The sequence below is a fragment of the Calypte anna genome, chromosome 19 (assembly GCF_003957555.1).
Source record: "Calypte anna isolate BGI_N300 chromosome 19, bCalAnn1_v1.p, whole genome shotgun sequence".
Taxonomy (NCBI): Eukaryota; Metazoa; Chordata; class Aves; order Apodiformes; family Trochilidae; genus Calypte; species Calypte anna.
Window position 1 is genome coordinate 2,694,513 of NC_044264.1, and position 14,832 is coordinate 2,709,344.

Genomic DNA, 14,832 nt, shown 5'->3' on the forward strand with positions numbered 1-14,832 from the left:
ATGTGTTTAAAAAATAATAATAATAATAATAATAATAAACTGGAAGACTTCTCAAGGAAATAGTGATGTGTCCTCTGGGATTGTCCCCTGTGATCAATTAGCAACTGGAGTAGAAAAGGGAAATGTGCTCTCTGCTTCAGTTCAGCTGTCAGCACTATGAGTTAGGTGTGCACTGGTTTTGGTGTAATCCTCATCCTCATGCTCCCTGCTTTTGCCTCAAGATCTTCTGTGCTTTCTGTTGGTAGAACTTCTTGCCACACTTCAGGTTGAGGAATATGCTGTGGGATAGAGAGATGAAAGCATGCCCTGGGTGTAAGCTGACAGTGCCTTGCACTTCAAGTTGGAATTGCCTTGGAGTCAGACTGGAAGTGAAAAGACCCAACAATTCTGAGTGGGATTGAGATGAGAGTGATGCAGAGGTATCCAGATATGAGGGGTGGGGGTGGGGGGGGAAAGAGGGGAAAAAACACATAGAAAATGTATCAATAATCCCTCCAGGTAACATGGAGAAGGCTGGTTTGGATCCACCAAAGGTCTGGGTAGGGAGATACCCAGTGAAATCTGCAGGGAGAGCCTGGAGGAACATCTCTGCTGCATGCCCTCACCTGTCAGGATCAGCAACCTGCTCATCCCCAAACAATGTATTCACGTTTCATGAGCCCTTGGTAAACTTCTCTTCTGTGAATTCATGGAGCTGCTTTTCAAAACCAAGTAAAGGTCTGCAGCTGTGATGGGCAGCAAGGATCTGAGCTACTGTGTTGTGCCCATCTTGCTTTGCTTTTGAATCTGCCCTGTTTAGGTTGCTGGTCCCCAGCTTGCGTACTGGGAGCAATGGGAAGGCATGGTGCTGCCTGCAAGCATCTCTGTGCCCTTTGGGAGTTATTTAGGTCTCTGTCCTGTTCCCCTTAGATGTCTGAAGAGCTCAAGAATTTTAAAGCCTTCTCTCTAGAGAAGCTGTCTTTAATCTTTGTCACCTCTCTCTGTGTTTGTATTCTTTTTGGGGTGCATAGACTGGCACTTTGGACTTCCTAAAACATGGAAGCTTTTGATTTTCACTGTGCTCTTTTCCTGTGTCTTGAGAGATATTTATTCTGACCTGGTCCACCCTTAGGTGTAGCCATAGATTGGTTTCTTCTAGATAAGAGGATCTTCTGTTCCTTGTGAATACCTGAAGATGACTTTACAGTTTCAAAGGACCTTCTGAAAACGATTTATGGGTTTCTCATATTTTATTAAAATGTTCCCATGTTGGGGATATTTTTTTGTTTGTTTTTTTAAGATTTTTTTTTCTTTTTGGGGAAAAAAACCCCAACAAACCAACCAACAAAACCCCCTACCTCTTCACCCACTGCTTTGGGAAGAGAGTATACATATTTTCTTTCCCATAGCAAGGGAGAGAAAGCAACTTATAGTTGTGAGCTGCAGAAATAAGCACTTGCCTCCACCTACTTACCTGAGCTTCTGTCAGCAGTTGAAGGTAGAGAGGTATTGTAAACTGCTGACAACCTGCTTAGGGTCCTTTTGGGACTGTCTGGAGGGTTGTGAAGGGAGGGATGGAGGTCAGGAGCTGATAGATGGATGCTGCCTGCTGGGCACCTTGGGGCTGGACATTTTCAGCCAGCTTCTGGCATGGTTGTCTGGAAACCCTGAGTGCTTAGTTAAATACCCACCATCTCTGCTGTCAGAAGGTGCAGCACCTTTGCCCTCTGGTTAGCAAGGGCATGCCCAAAAGCCTTGTACCTCATTCAGCAGCACCCCAGATGTGGATCACCAGCTGCTCTCCCCTTTCTGCTACTATGAATGCTTGGTCTAGTGTTGCTAAGAGCTTTGGTTTGACTGCAAGACTGTCTTCATTTCTTCCCCACAAACCTGCTGCTGAAAATGACCTTGAAGAGAGAGCAATGGTGGTGGTTTAATCCTTAACTCTGGGTAATGGAAGTCTTAATGAGCACCCTGCACCTTAACACATGACTGCAAACTAACCCAGCTGGTAAGTGGGTGCAAGCCCTTGTGCTGCTGGGGCTCAGCTCTAAGCACAGCCTGTACAACTCCCATGGCAGAATTCCCTCTTCTTACTGCTGGGGATACTGGGACTGTAGGCATCTGGTTTTCCACAGTTTCATACCCTTTGGAGGGGACTGGGGCTGTTAGTTGAGGTGAGGTTTTGTAGGTAAAGCCATCCCTCACTCTCTTGCAGGTATAGAGTTGGTAGCCTTAGACTTCTTTTGTCCTTTTTCTCAAAGGCTTCTTGCTTCATACTTGTTACCTACCCATGGGCAGCTTTCTGAACAAATATTAAATGCAGTATTACAGATAAACAAGCTCTTTTGGCATCCTGTAAAGATGAAGAGATGGCACTCATCATCCTAGCCCTGATTTACCAGGGACAAAATAGTAACTTCTGTTTGCACAAGTTGAGGGGTTTATTTCTGAGAGGACATATCTGTCCAGCAGCCTTTCAGTTAACCCAAAGATCTCCTAACATTTTGAGGAAAGAACTATTTTTGTAGAGGGAGCTGAAACAAAGATGCTCTTGAAGCAACAAAAATAGTGAAGGCAGAATCAGAAGTCATCTTGGCTACAGCCAGTCAGCTCTCTGCATCAGTTTATGAAGATGTAGAGGGAAATGGAAATCTGTATCTGAGTGCAGTGCATCTTACCCTGATGTATGTACCTGCTAAGCAGAAAGAGGATAAATCTTAACTTTTAGCATAAGTGATACAAATATCTCCCCCTCTTTACCTGGAAAAAGAACTAGATAACCTCAATCCTACCTTAATCTTCATCAAAAATATTCAGGACTGGAGTGCCCTGGCAGTCCCTCTGCTGCCTGGGGTATCTCAGCCTGCAGCAGCTGGTGGGGTTTGGTGACTGTCAGGCAGAGCTGCCCTGGCTCCTGTGATTTGCCTCTGATGTTCTTGGAGTATCTGCCCAGGACAGTCACCTCCTGCCAATTTTCCAGTATTTTTTCTCCAGCTGGAGGCAGATGAGGGCAGTCTGTACAATGGAAACACTGCCAGGGTGGGGCTGTGGGTTTAGTTTTCTTTCATCCATGGCCATAGCCCCTTCCTTACCCTCCTCTCCATCTTCAGGATTGTGATGAAAAGCCCACCCTTAAAATCTAGAAGGGAAATGGTGCCCTCTGCTTAATGAAAGAGTATTTACAGTCATTTTAGTTGTGGTGCCAAAAAGAAATGGAGGGTAAAGATACATCATGCCTGGTGTTCTGTTCAGAAGTCCAAGTCCATGATGCTGGTGGTGGCACCTCCCTGCAATGGACCAGTTTTCCTTTTCTCACCCTTTGGCTGCTTCCTTCCACCTTTCTGTGGAACTCTGGACTCAGGCAGCACCTGTGTGTCACCACTGGTGTGTGTATACTCCTATATAGCTGCTCTTGGAACCACCCTTCTGTCTCTTGCAGAAAGCTGGAGTATCTGGTGACAAAAAGGTGCAGTTCAGGGTGCTGACTGGCTGCAGGCCAAGAGAGACTTCAGCATCTTGGTGGCTGTTCAGTGGTACCAGGAGGGATTCCCTGGGCAGGTGGAACCCTTGTGAACCCCCAGGCTGAGCTCCTGGTGCATGAAGGGCTGTCTGAATCTGTAAGGAATATCATCTCCCTTGGAGGCTGTAGAATGGCCCTTTGAGTGTCAGTCCTGTCTTTGCCAAGAACTATCTTAGAGCCTCCAGATCCCTTTGGATCTTAAAGAAAAGTTGCAAACTGTTTACCTGTGGTATGCAAGCAGAGAAATAGGGATGGGAGGAGCAGCCCAGGATAGAGCCACTTGCAGCATAAACAGTGCTCATTGCTAGTGGTAGGAAAAAGGGCTAAATACTGCTGGTCTTAACATGCTGCCTGTGTTGCACTTGCCTCCTCTTTTCCTCAAAGCACACAAAACCTTTAGGATTGTTGTAATTTGGAGAAAATGAGAGAGGTTTCTGTCTTCCCCTACATGAAAGTTCATATGCAGGACACTCCAAGGTACCCAGCTAAGTGACAATAACCTTGTTTTCCTTGTTCAGTCTGGTGCTGGTCAGTGGTAATGAAGCAAATCCCAGCCAGGGAGGCATCTGATGGGGGGTTTAGGAAATCTAAAAGGATGCTGTGAGCACTCAGTGTTCCTGCACGTGGTCACCCAGGGTGCCCGGCACTGAGTGGTCTCACTGCCATTGCTCGTGTCCTGCTCTGGTTCATTGCATGGAGCTGAGAGCAGGAAAAGGTGAGAATGGTGGAATTTTAATCTGGGTTCCTCCTGAAAATCTGTGAGCCTCTGAGAACTGCAGAACTTCAGAGTAAGGTCAGCTTCTGCTCTGCACCAGGCTCAGCTCTTGGGCAGAAGTTTGTGTGAGTCTTTCTAAAGCTGAAAGTAGAAAATATTTCAGTGAAAGTGGTAGAAGATCTGTTTGTGGGTGTTCAGGTCGTATTAGCTTGAAAATTTGAAGTAATGACCAGAGCACCTTTTAACTGCACAGCTGCAGCTTGGGGTTGTAAAAGTCCTCTGCAAATTGAGCTGGAGTGTCCCTGTGCCAGGCCCTGAACTGAGCTCTGGTCCTAGAAATGTCACTGTGGGTTGGAGCAGACTTCTTCCCTGCCTTTTCCACATTTTTTTATGTTATAAATACTGGTCTTCTGTTGAAGGCACTTAATACATTAAACAGTGATGGATGTTCTGACTCTGCCCAAGAGATTTCTGTGCTTCAGCTGCTACCAACAGATGTTTCAGTGCTCATCTCCTGATATTCTTCCACCTTTTGCTGCTCTGGTTTCTCAGCAGACCACTGGCATTACCCTAGAGGAAAACCTCTGGGGAGCTGGATATCTGTCTGGCTGCTCAGGTTTGGCCAAAACAAATCTGTAACCTTGTCCATAGCCCTCTGCACTCACTGTGTTGACTTTGTAATGCAAATGTGTTTCAGTTTGTGGGTGCCACCTGGACCTGGCTGACCTGAGGCTGGGCAATGCCTAAAGTTCACCCACCTTGCACCAGCTAAATGGTTGAGAGGGATGGAGCTGTGGTAATGGGATTTCATGGCTTATCTCCAAGCACAGCCACATTTTCTTCTAGGGCTTTTATCCTGAAGAGTGAAGCCAGTGTAGCTGTGGCCTGTGTGCTTGCTTCATGAACAGCTTTTTGCCTGGGCACTGCTGCAGTGACAACAGCCAACAGGTCTGGACCTTACAAAGCTGCCCCTTGGTCAAAGCAGCTCAAAATAATCTAAACCTTAATAATTTTGCAGAAAAATGCCCAAATTTTTCATCTAGCATAAGGAAAACCTATTGAGATGCTGTAGGTAGCCCTGCCTCTGGTGGCTGTGGGGCAGCTTAATGGTTACAGACTGTGCTGTGTATTGATGGTCCAGGAGCAAAGAGCCTGGTATGATTTGAGCAAAATCATGCTTGGAGGATTAACGAAGGGCTAGGTTCTCACTGTAATTTTGCATTTTAAGAGATTGTCACTGGCTCAATGATGAGAACAGAGCAGAAGATGGTGATAGAAGTGGAGATGCTGGAGAGGCTGCTGAGCTGTGGCTTCTGGGACTGGCTGTGAGGTGGGGATCTTGATGTTTCCTTGTGGTCTTGACAAGTAACAGGCAGTAAAGTCAGGTCCTGGGGAGCTGGGTGCACAGCTCACAGTGTTTCCTTCACCCGAGGCGTTTCCCTGATGTCTGCAAGGATTGCTAAGCAGGAGCTGATGAAACTTGCCAGAGCCAACCTTCGGGGAGGTCGGCGAGGGGAGTGGTGACCCCAGGGCTAAGCCCCAGCACAGGCTGAGAGCCAGAGACACGCAGCTGCTCCCCGCATGCATGGGAGCTCCTGGGGGGGGGGAGGACGTTGGAATATTCCCAGTATGGAAGCATCAGGGCAGCCCGTTTGTCCTCCCCTCCCAGACCAGGCAGAGGGCTGCTGGCAGCCGCTAGCCCGGGGAGACGATCGCAGGCAGCGGAGGCTCCAGGCTGAGCATCCGAAAGCATCAGGCGGGGCGGAGGGCTGCGGGATGCCGGCACACAAAGCCTCTCGGCTGCTATTGTTCCCGGGGCTCCCACCCGCGCCAGCGGTGCAGCACGATCGGCCGGCCAGGAGAAAAGCGGGTCCGAGATGGCATCCCCCGGGGAGACCGGGACAGCATCTCCCGGAAAGCCGCGACCTAGCAGGGCAGGGAAGGCCCTGCGAGCGGGGACGGGTGTGGAGAGGAGGGCTGATCCCTCCGCCCGCGTCTCCATTTTCTGTCTGGGCTGTCAGGGATACCCGCGGATGGCAGAGCGCTGCTCGGCGGCCAGGGAAGGGAGGTGGAGTCTGCCCGTCCCCTCCCTCCCTCCCGCCATTGTCGGCGGCGCGGCGGGCACCTGCCGGGCCGGGCCCGGGGATGCTGCTGCCCTTGGCGGAGCGCGGAGGCCGCCGCAGTCCCGGTGCCCCGGGAGCGGAGCCGCGGCCGGCGGGAGCGGAGGCCCGGAGGGAGGACATGCTGCTTGTGCCTGCCCAGCCCGGCTGCTGCCTTGGGAAATGAACATGAGCCTGCCAGGCCGTGTCTCCTGCTCCATGCTCAACTGCTTTGTAAGTGTGGCTTTCCCCCCCTCCGCCCCCCCTTCCTCTCCTCCCTGCAAGCGGGGCTGTAAGCCCGGGTCAGCTCTGTCATTGAGGCCGGGCTGCCTGGGGATCCCCCTGCCCGGGATCCGCCCGGCCGGGCCCGCAGCCCCCCTGCAGACGGGGATCCCCTCCCCACCCTCCCGCCTGCAGCCCGAGGATGCCGTGACCTCCACGGCTGCCGCCCTGCTCGGGCACAAGGGCACGGCAGCACCGGGCCGGACCGGACCGGATCAGGCGGGCTCCAGTGAGTCCCTGCATGGAGGTAGAAAATTACCTTGAGAGAGCAGCTGGCTCCAGGGGAGCTCTGTGCTCCTGCCATGGCTGCATCAAGGCAGGGGTGGGGAAGCTCCCTCCTGTGCTGGTGCTTCCAGGATGGGGTTGTACTGGGAGGGATCCTGAGCTCTGCATCTTTTACACCTTTGGGGAATGGAGTTTTATTGCTCAGAGGACATCTGATGCCTCTTCATGCAGAAAGGCCCCCCACCCCCAAGAGGGATTTGTGGCCATACAGGCTCTGAGGGCTTCAGAAGATGGCTGGCATGTGGAGAGAGAAAGGTCCTGACACCTCCCCTGCCTTCCTGATGGAATGGAGCCATGGCAGGAGGAGATGCTCAGCTCCTGCCCATCGCGTGCTGCAGGCAAGGAGGGACTCAAGGACACCCAGGTGGTGGAGAGCTCAGGCTGCCCTGTTCCAGTTCCTGCTGCTCAGTGGGATTTCTTTGCAAGCTGCAAAGTGGTGATGGGAGAGAAAGGTATCTGTTCCCCAGCTCCCACGCCAGCACACAAAGGTGCAAACCTTTCCTTTTTGCTCTCCTGGATTGCCTCAGCATTGTAGTGAACCATGGGCTGGAGAAGCCCCTGAGCCCCCCGGGGTCTCCAGTTCCTGGTGGCTGCTGGAGCACAGGCTGTGTGTGCTCTATGGCCCTGGCAGCCTCACTCAGGGACCTGGTGGATGGTGAGGAAGAGCAGAGCCTTTGCCTCCAGCTGGAGTTGTTGCAGGTTTTGTGCTTGCCATGGGCAGGGTGTGCATAGGTGCCTCTGCACCCAGGGGTGAGATGGGTTCTGCTGGGTCTGGTTGCTCCTGCTGTGCTGTCCAGGGAATGCTTCAGGGCCTTGGGCAGCCCTCAGCAGTAGAAGGGGATTCAGCATGATTTTAAATATAGCTGAGTGAGAGGAGCCTGGGTTCTCATTTCTTCCACTCAAAATTCAGGGTTCCAGCTCAGGTGACTTAACCAGAAAGATATTTCAATTTAAAAGAGTATTTTCTAATAAGTGCTGGAGCATAGAGGAACAGTAGCAAGAGGTATTCTGAAGAAAACAGAAAACATTCCCACTCCAAATTGCTGTGGAATTAACACCATCCTGGGCTCCCAGCAGACAAGCATCCTCAGCTGAATGTCTGGGTGCTGATGGTTCGTGTAGTGAGTAAGTGGTTTGGCAGCGTGGGGTGAGGATTGGTGAAAAGGAGGACTGAGATTTAGTGAGTGGCTGGAGATTCGTGTCCCAGACTGAGACACTCCCTTCACTTTTCCAAGGATGGCATGTCCAGGTTCTGTGTATCCTCTCAGGCCACCTCTCCAAGGCCTCCATGTGATTTCCAGGGTTTATTTTCTGAGCAGGTTAGATACCTTCAGCTGCCCTGAAGACAAATGCCCTGCTTGGGTTCTGTCACCAGTCTCATGTCATGAATATCCTGCACTGAGATGCAGTTATTACAGGGTTATGTTTCACACTCACATATTCTCAAAAAGTTTCAAGTTCTTCTAAGATTTCTTTGGACTAAGAGCAAAAATGAAAATTCTCAAAGCAGTCCTTGTGGATGTAAGAGGGGGAAGGGTAGGCCAACAAATTACTGTCACATCAGTCTAAAGCCCTGTGGATGATGGTCAAGGTGTTTCTGCTTGGCTTTCCAAATACCAAGCAGTTGGAAAAGATGGAACTCAGAGACCTGTCTCAGATTTTCACTGTGCTGTGCTTACTCTGCAACAGCCAGAGGAGTTGCTGTGGTTCTGCAATGCTGAGTATGCACAGGCATTTCCATGTACAGGTCCAGGAGATCTTCAAGGTATTGGGGTGTCAAAGAGTATCCAACAGCTTAGATTTTTGCTTTTTCATAACATGTAGTGGCTGGGGCCTGTCTCAATCTGTGTTTTGTTTGCAATGCAGGGTGAGGAAGGCCCACCCAGTTTGGAGTATATCCAGGCCAAGGACTTGTTCCCCCCAAAAGAGCTTGTGAAGGAGGAAGAGTCATTGCAGGTAAGGAAGAAAACCAAAACCATCCACTTCTCTCTGTGTCTGCCTCTTCTCTGGCAGTGTGAAACCTGAGAGCAGCTCTGCAGCCCAGGCCATGTCCTGGAGGCCACAGGCTGGGGCTGGGGTCACATTTGGACCTGTGAGTCCTGCGGCCATGCAGGCTGCTGACAGCACCTCTGAATACCCTGGCCCTGCCTTCCCAGCCCTGCCAAGATGCTGCCATTTGCACAGCATTGCATCTGCTGCTTGGAAATACGGCTGGAGTGTGACACAACAGAGCCATGCTGGGTACACCCTATGCTCTGCCTGTGCTGACAGAGATGGTGACACTGCCTGGGTGGCTCTGCAGCAGATGCTCTCTGGGACAAGTTGAATATCAGGGCAAGGCTGAGCTCTCTGCAGCCACAGCATGCAATTGCAGTGGCTCATCTGGCCCTCATACATGTTGCTTCTGACATCTCCCTGCTGCAGAGCTGTTGGGAAGAGAAAACCCTGTGAGATAGCAGCCTCAGAGCCCTTGAGAGAGACCCAGGGACTGTTGCTGCTGTGCAACAAGGGTGGTATTCTGAACAGTGGGAGCCAAGGCCTCCTGGATTTTGTTTCTTCATTTAACATTGAGTTCTGCCACCTTGTCCTAGTGCTCATTGTCCTTCTGTGGTGTGAGCCAGGCCCATGCTGTATGTTTTCAGGGCTTTCTGCTCTGTGATTGCCATCCTCTTTGTAAATGGTGCTGATAGAAGCAAGGGGAGGCTTTGACTCAAAAGAGGGAACATGGGCTGAGGAGATGCACAGGGTCAAGGCTGCAGCACTGGGGCCTTTGAGAGGTGAAGCTGCTGAGATGACTCAGGGCTGAGACCACCTGGAGAAGAGCAGAATCTGCTTTGGTTATCTGTGGAGGACCATAAAGTTCACCTTTCCCAAAGGGTAATTTACATTCAGTGGATTTTTTTTTCTCTTAACATAAAGTGAAGCTGTATTTGGGCACATAATTTTATTTCAGGATTTCCCTCTGTCAGTTCTTGCAGTTTTACCATCCTATTTCTAATCTGTCTACCTTCTGTTGCTGTGTGAAAGACCCACAGAAGCAGAAGAAACACATGTAAACTAAAACCAGCTCTGCAAGCATGCATAAAGGCACTGCAAAAATAGAGTACATTATCTTGATGTCAAATAATAAACATTTTAAGAGTTTTCAGACAGGTGCCAGCATAAGGTTGTTACTTTCTCACAAGTAATTTAAGTTCTTAGTCACTTGCATATGAGGTCTGATACCCAGGAAATTCAGTTTTTAGGCAGCATATACACAAGCTGTGGAAACAGGTTAGAAATAAAGACAAGGTGGTCTGTCTTGTATTAGTGACAGTGTAATGAATTGTTTCCTCAGATGTTGTGTCTGGTAAGTAAAAGGCTCTGGTTTAAATCTTAAATATTCATGACATTTTTGCATAATTGCTTACCAATATCACCTGATATAAGGTGGCATTGAGGAAAAAGGAGCCTGTTGAATTTTAGGCTGGTCTGCCCTGTTTTTTTTTCTTTTTAATGCAGAAAAAAAAAGTCAGTTTTGGCCCTCTGCCAGGATCCTGTGTTTTAAAAATAGCCACGGGGTGTCTGGGCTGATAGGGAAAACCAGAAAGACTTTTGATTATCTGGATTATTTTTTTATTAATTTCTACCACAAGCAACGTACCAGTTTCCCCAGTCATACAAATAGCTGCACACAGAGATTCTCTTGCAACCTTTTCAGCAGAAATGGGGCAAAACTTTGATTCATTTGCTTACCTGGATGGCTACAGGTACATCTCATGGTGCTGCTCAGAGCCTTCATTTAAATGTTACAGCAGGATCATGGATGTGACACTGCCTTGGGACAGAAGACGGATCATATGAGGCTCTGGCTGGAGAGAGCCTCTCCAGTTTGTGTCTGAGCTGTGCCTGGGGTGTCCTGTGTTACCCTGCTTGTGCCAGGGCTGCACTGAACCTCTCCAAAAAGCAAGGGCCATAAATCCCTCTGTCCCCATGCAGAACAATGACCACACTGTTGTGGATGATTTCCTGCAGGAGATGCCATGTCCAGACAGTTGGAAAGGTGGCTCTTGGCATTTATGGTGTGCAAGGTACTCTGCATATGTCCTAAATTTGTGATGTCTTCTTTCCAGGTCCCATTCACCGTGTTGCAGGGTGAGGGGGTGGAGTACCTTGGCCATGCAAACGATGCTGTGATTGCCATCTCCAACTACAGGCTTCACATCAAATTCAAGGATTCTGTGATCAATGTAAGTCTGGGTCTGCCTCTTCCTCTGCCCTGAACCCTAACAATCTGTTGCAGTATTTGGGAGGGGGGCACGGGGAAAGCATAAGCCCTTTCTGTGGTCTGTGGCAGGGGAACTGTGCCTGTGCTGTCTGTAGTTCCTGCTAGTCATGCAGATGCTGTTTTATGTGGATGAGGTTTTCCTTTGGATGCTAATTAGGGCTGTTCTTTGCTGTTCTCTTTAAATTCAAGGATTAAGCAGTTTTAAGACTGTTTGGGTTTTGTGCAGGCCAGCTTTAATGAGAGTGATCCTACCTGGAGACCAGCAACCAAGAGGCAGACAGTGGGAGCCTGAGGCTTTCTCTCACTCCTTACTTCCCATCTTTCAGTGCAGCTTTTGTTAGGCTGGGTTACCTGTGCTTGTCTGGGGTGTGATTTGGTCAGGAACTGTCCCCAAGTGACACACTGATCAGGGACAGAGATTTTAATAGTAATAGTAGAGGCTCTACTCTGGGTCATGAAGCTTCATAAACCTTGGGGTAGGTTTGTAGTTTGAACTAAAGACTTGTGATGGTTGGTAAAGCAGTGATTGTACATGATGGGCCTGCAGGCAAGGCTGCTATGTCTGCTGTGTTATGTCTTGTCCATGTCTCTCACAGGTGCCTTTGAGGATGATGGAAAGTGTGGAGTGTCGGGATATGTTCCAGCTTCACATCATTTGCAAGGACTCCAAAGTGATCAGGTATCTGTTTCATTGCTGTATTGTGGATGTCACTGCAGGCCACTTGCCATGGTCAGCTCTGGTGTCTCCCTCTGTGCTGCCATGGGGATTGAGCTTTTCATGGTTATTAAGACTTGGTGCTTTGTTCCGTTGCCTGATGAAGTGTAACAGAGCTCCCTGTCTGTGTATCCTGGCTGGGTGGATGTACCCACTGATGGTGGTTTGCATTTGGGTTGGCAGGTGCCATTTTTCCACCTTTAAGCAGTGCCAGGAGTGGCTGAAGAGGCTAACTCGAGCCATTGCCCGCCCTGCTAAGCCTGAGGACCTCTTTGCATTTGCCTACCATGCCTGGTGCTTGGGAGTCTGTGTTGATGAGGAGGACCAACATGCACATCTCTGCCGTCCAGGTGAGCTTCTGCCTGTTCCCTGGCTCTGCTTGTCTCCAGCAGCACTGCAGAGCACTGCCAGCTTGTCCCTGAACTGATGTCTGACTATGTCTCAAGCTCTGCTGTAGCCACAACCCAAGTTCATCTTGCTGAGGGGCATCATGTGCCTAGCCTAGAAATGAGGCTGATAGCCAGATGCAGTTGGATAGCAAGCACATTAAAAGGAATAATAGTAATAAGTACAATAAGGAGCCTCCTGAGCCAGCAACCATAAGCAGGTTTTCCCTTCCTCCTTGTGAATGAAGAAAACAGCCCATACTTTAGTACTTCTATCATGATGACAGAGAACTCAAGCAGTCTTCTCCTTGGATGGTAAACATCATCAACTTTGAGGCAGCATAATTGATATGAATCCATCTGTATCTTTTTTCTGCATCTCCTAGAAATGCTGTGACCTTTCTGTGATCAGGTCTGCAGAGATATCTGGATCGTCCTTACACAGGCACAAATAAAATCTTTGAATCCATAAAGAGAAAACTGGTGCTGGGTTGGTGCTCTTGTGTGGATTGGAAGTTTCCCTTCTCTAGGAACACATCGTTCACAAAGCTTTGGTTTTAAACAGCTTCAGCATGAATAAATGGGGGATTAAAATCACTGGCAGCTGTTTTTAGATTTAAAAATATACTGGTATTAGAGGAGAGAAGCAGCAGCTTGAATGAAATATCCCAACAGAGGTTGAGATGGAGGGATGGGGTGCAATGGGATACCTGAAAAAGATACTGAAAAGAAGCTGGTAGAGAAAAGGGAAATGATTTGTTCTTACCCTGTCCCAGACACCAGCATTAGGAGGTATTTGCTGTCTCTCCTTTAGAGAAGGTATTATTTTCTAATATAAATAAACTTACCTGTGGAAATTGTTGTTGCAGGATATGCAATTAAGAGCCTTGCAGTATTTATTAACATTTGACACTCGAGCAACAGAGACATCCAGGGTTTGTAAGGTGAGGCTGAAATGGAAGAGAGCAAACCCTGAGTCAGCCTCTGAGAGCACAGCCTGGGAGAGGGAACTCTGCTGTGGGGCTCCTGACATCCATTGGAAGCCCTGTTTGTCAGAAGGGCAACATGGATTAAATTAACCCTCCACACTCCCCGTTGCTGTAGGAATCCCATTCCCATGCTGCTCTGTGCCCCCAGACTTCAGAGGTGATCTGATGAGACAAAGCAGGCAGAGGAACCCATGTGACAGATCTGTTTGGCTGAAGCAAGATCCCAGCCACCCAGCTGTCCTGTGGTTTCTCTCCAGCCTCTGATAGTTGCTATGGAGCTGCTACTAACATGTTTAGATTTCATCAGTTCTTTGGAGATGTACATAATGTCCCTGTGCTCTGCTCTTCCAGGAGACCACGTGAGATTCCGATTTGAAATGGAGCTGGTGAGGATGGGCTTTGACTTGCAGAATGTCTGGCGTGTCTCTGACATCAACAACAACTACAAGTGAGTGTTTCACCACCAGGCTCTCCCTGCACTCCTCTTTCCTTACCTTCTTACCTTTGCTACCCCTGTGCAGAGCAGTGGATGAGGCAGACTTCAGCTGATCCTCTGTCCTAGCCTTGATAACCCTCAGGCAGAGCAGCATATGAGCCAGATCCTCTTTCTGCCTTCCACACTGTGGAACTGGGGAAGAAATACAGCCCAATCATCAGAGGTAGCAGCAATTGTAAATGCTGATCAAGGCCATTTCTGATCTAGTAGCCATAACTCATTCTTGAAGACGTTCTGGAGTCTTGCAAGCACTGTCCATCATAGGGTTGCTTTTCACATCAGTCGTTCTTTCTAAAATGCTTATGTTGTTTAAAAAGAAAAATACAAAGTTTTCATAAAGTTGGGCATCTCAGCTCTGAAAAAGTGTGGGCAATGCAGTGGGGATTGGGATGCTCAGAAATCTGGGGAAGGAGCAAGGCTTGTGCAGAAGCAGCTAAAGGCTGATCTACTTGCAGCCTGGAGCTGCTGGAGGGGTAGTTACAAAACTGATGGAGTGAAACTGTTCTGACAGACAGGTAGTTGAAGTAGTTGAAGTCATTCCCCAGGAGTACAGTGCTGTGCTGGGGTGGCTCCCCAGGGATGGGGCTCTCTGTCATTACAGCTTTTCAAGTCTCAAGTGTTCTGCTGATGGAAGTGGGTCCCCTGTGAGCTGGAGGTTGGAATGGAGATCTCTAGAAGGCCTTTCCCACGTGTAAATGAGTGGTTCTAACCTGTCATCCACTCCTAGAGAAGGGCACAGGAGCTCCTGAAGAAGTGTTTCTGCATTCTTTGCAGCAGGTGGCACTAAGCCAATAGGATTTTATTAAGCTTTGACAGATGTACTGATTTCTGCATTCCCTATAATCCTTTTCTTGAAATGCTTGGTTTCCTTCAATTTTTTTCTGTCTCAGAGTAATCCCCATCACCTGTAGATCAAATGGCTCCAGGTCACCTGGTTTCTTGTGGATACCATGAGAAGCCTTGGGAGGCTTCTCCCCAGCCTAGGGAGATCCCAATGGACTTTTGCAGTTTTCCTGATCACCTCTCACATCCCTAGCAATCTAGACAGCAAGCACTACTTTTGGGGTTTGATTTGCAGTTTCTGCTTGGCCATACT

At 49.0% G+C, this 14,832-nt stretch overlaps 1 protein-coding gene across 4 annotated transcripts in view; it reads left to right on the forward strand.

The window, feature by feature from the left end:
* The window catches only part of MTMR4 (myotubularin related protein 4), a 56,584-nt gene that overhangs the window by 21,530 nt on the left and 20,222 nt on the right, over positions 1-14,832 (forward strand). For 3 of the 4 annotated variants that reach the window (XM_030462713.1, XM_030462714.1, XM_030462715.1), the window contains exons 3-7: positions 8,750-8,839; positions 10,996-11,112; positions 11,747-11,829; positions 12,049-12,215; positions 13,592-13,688. In XM_030462713.1, coding sequence (XP_030318573.1) covers positions 8,750-8,839; positions 10,996-11,112; positions 11,747-11,829; positions 12,049-12,215; positions 13,592-13,688 — 554 coding nt within the window. Of the gene's footprint in view, positions 1-6,262; positions 6,551-8,749; positions 8,840-10,995; positions 11,113-11,746; positions 11,830-12,048; positions 12,216-13,591; positions 13,689-14,832 lie in introns of those variants that run through there. The other variant, XM_030462712.1, reaches the window with a different exon arrangement.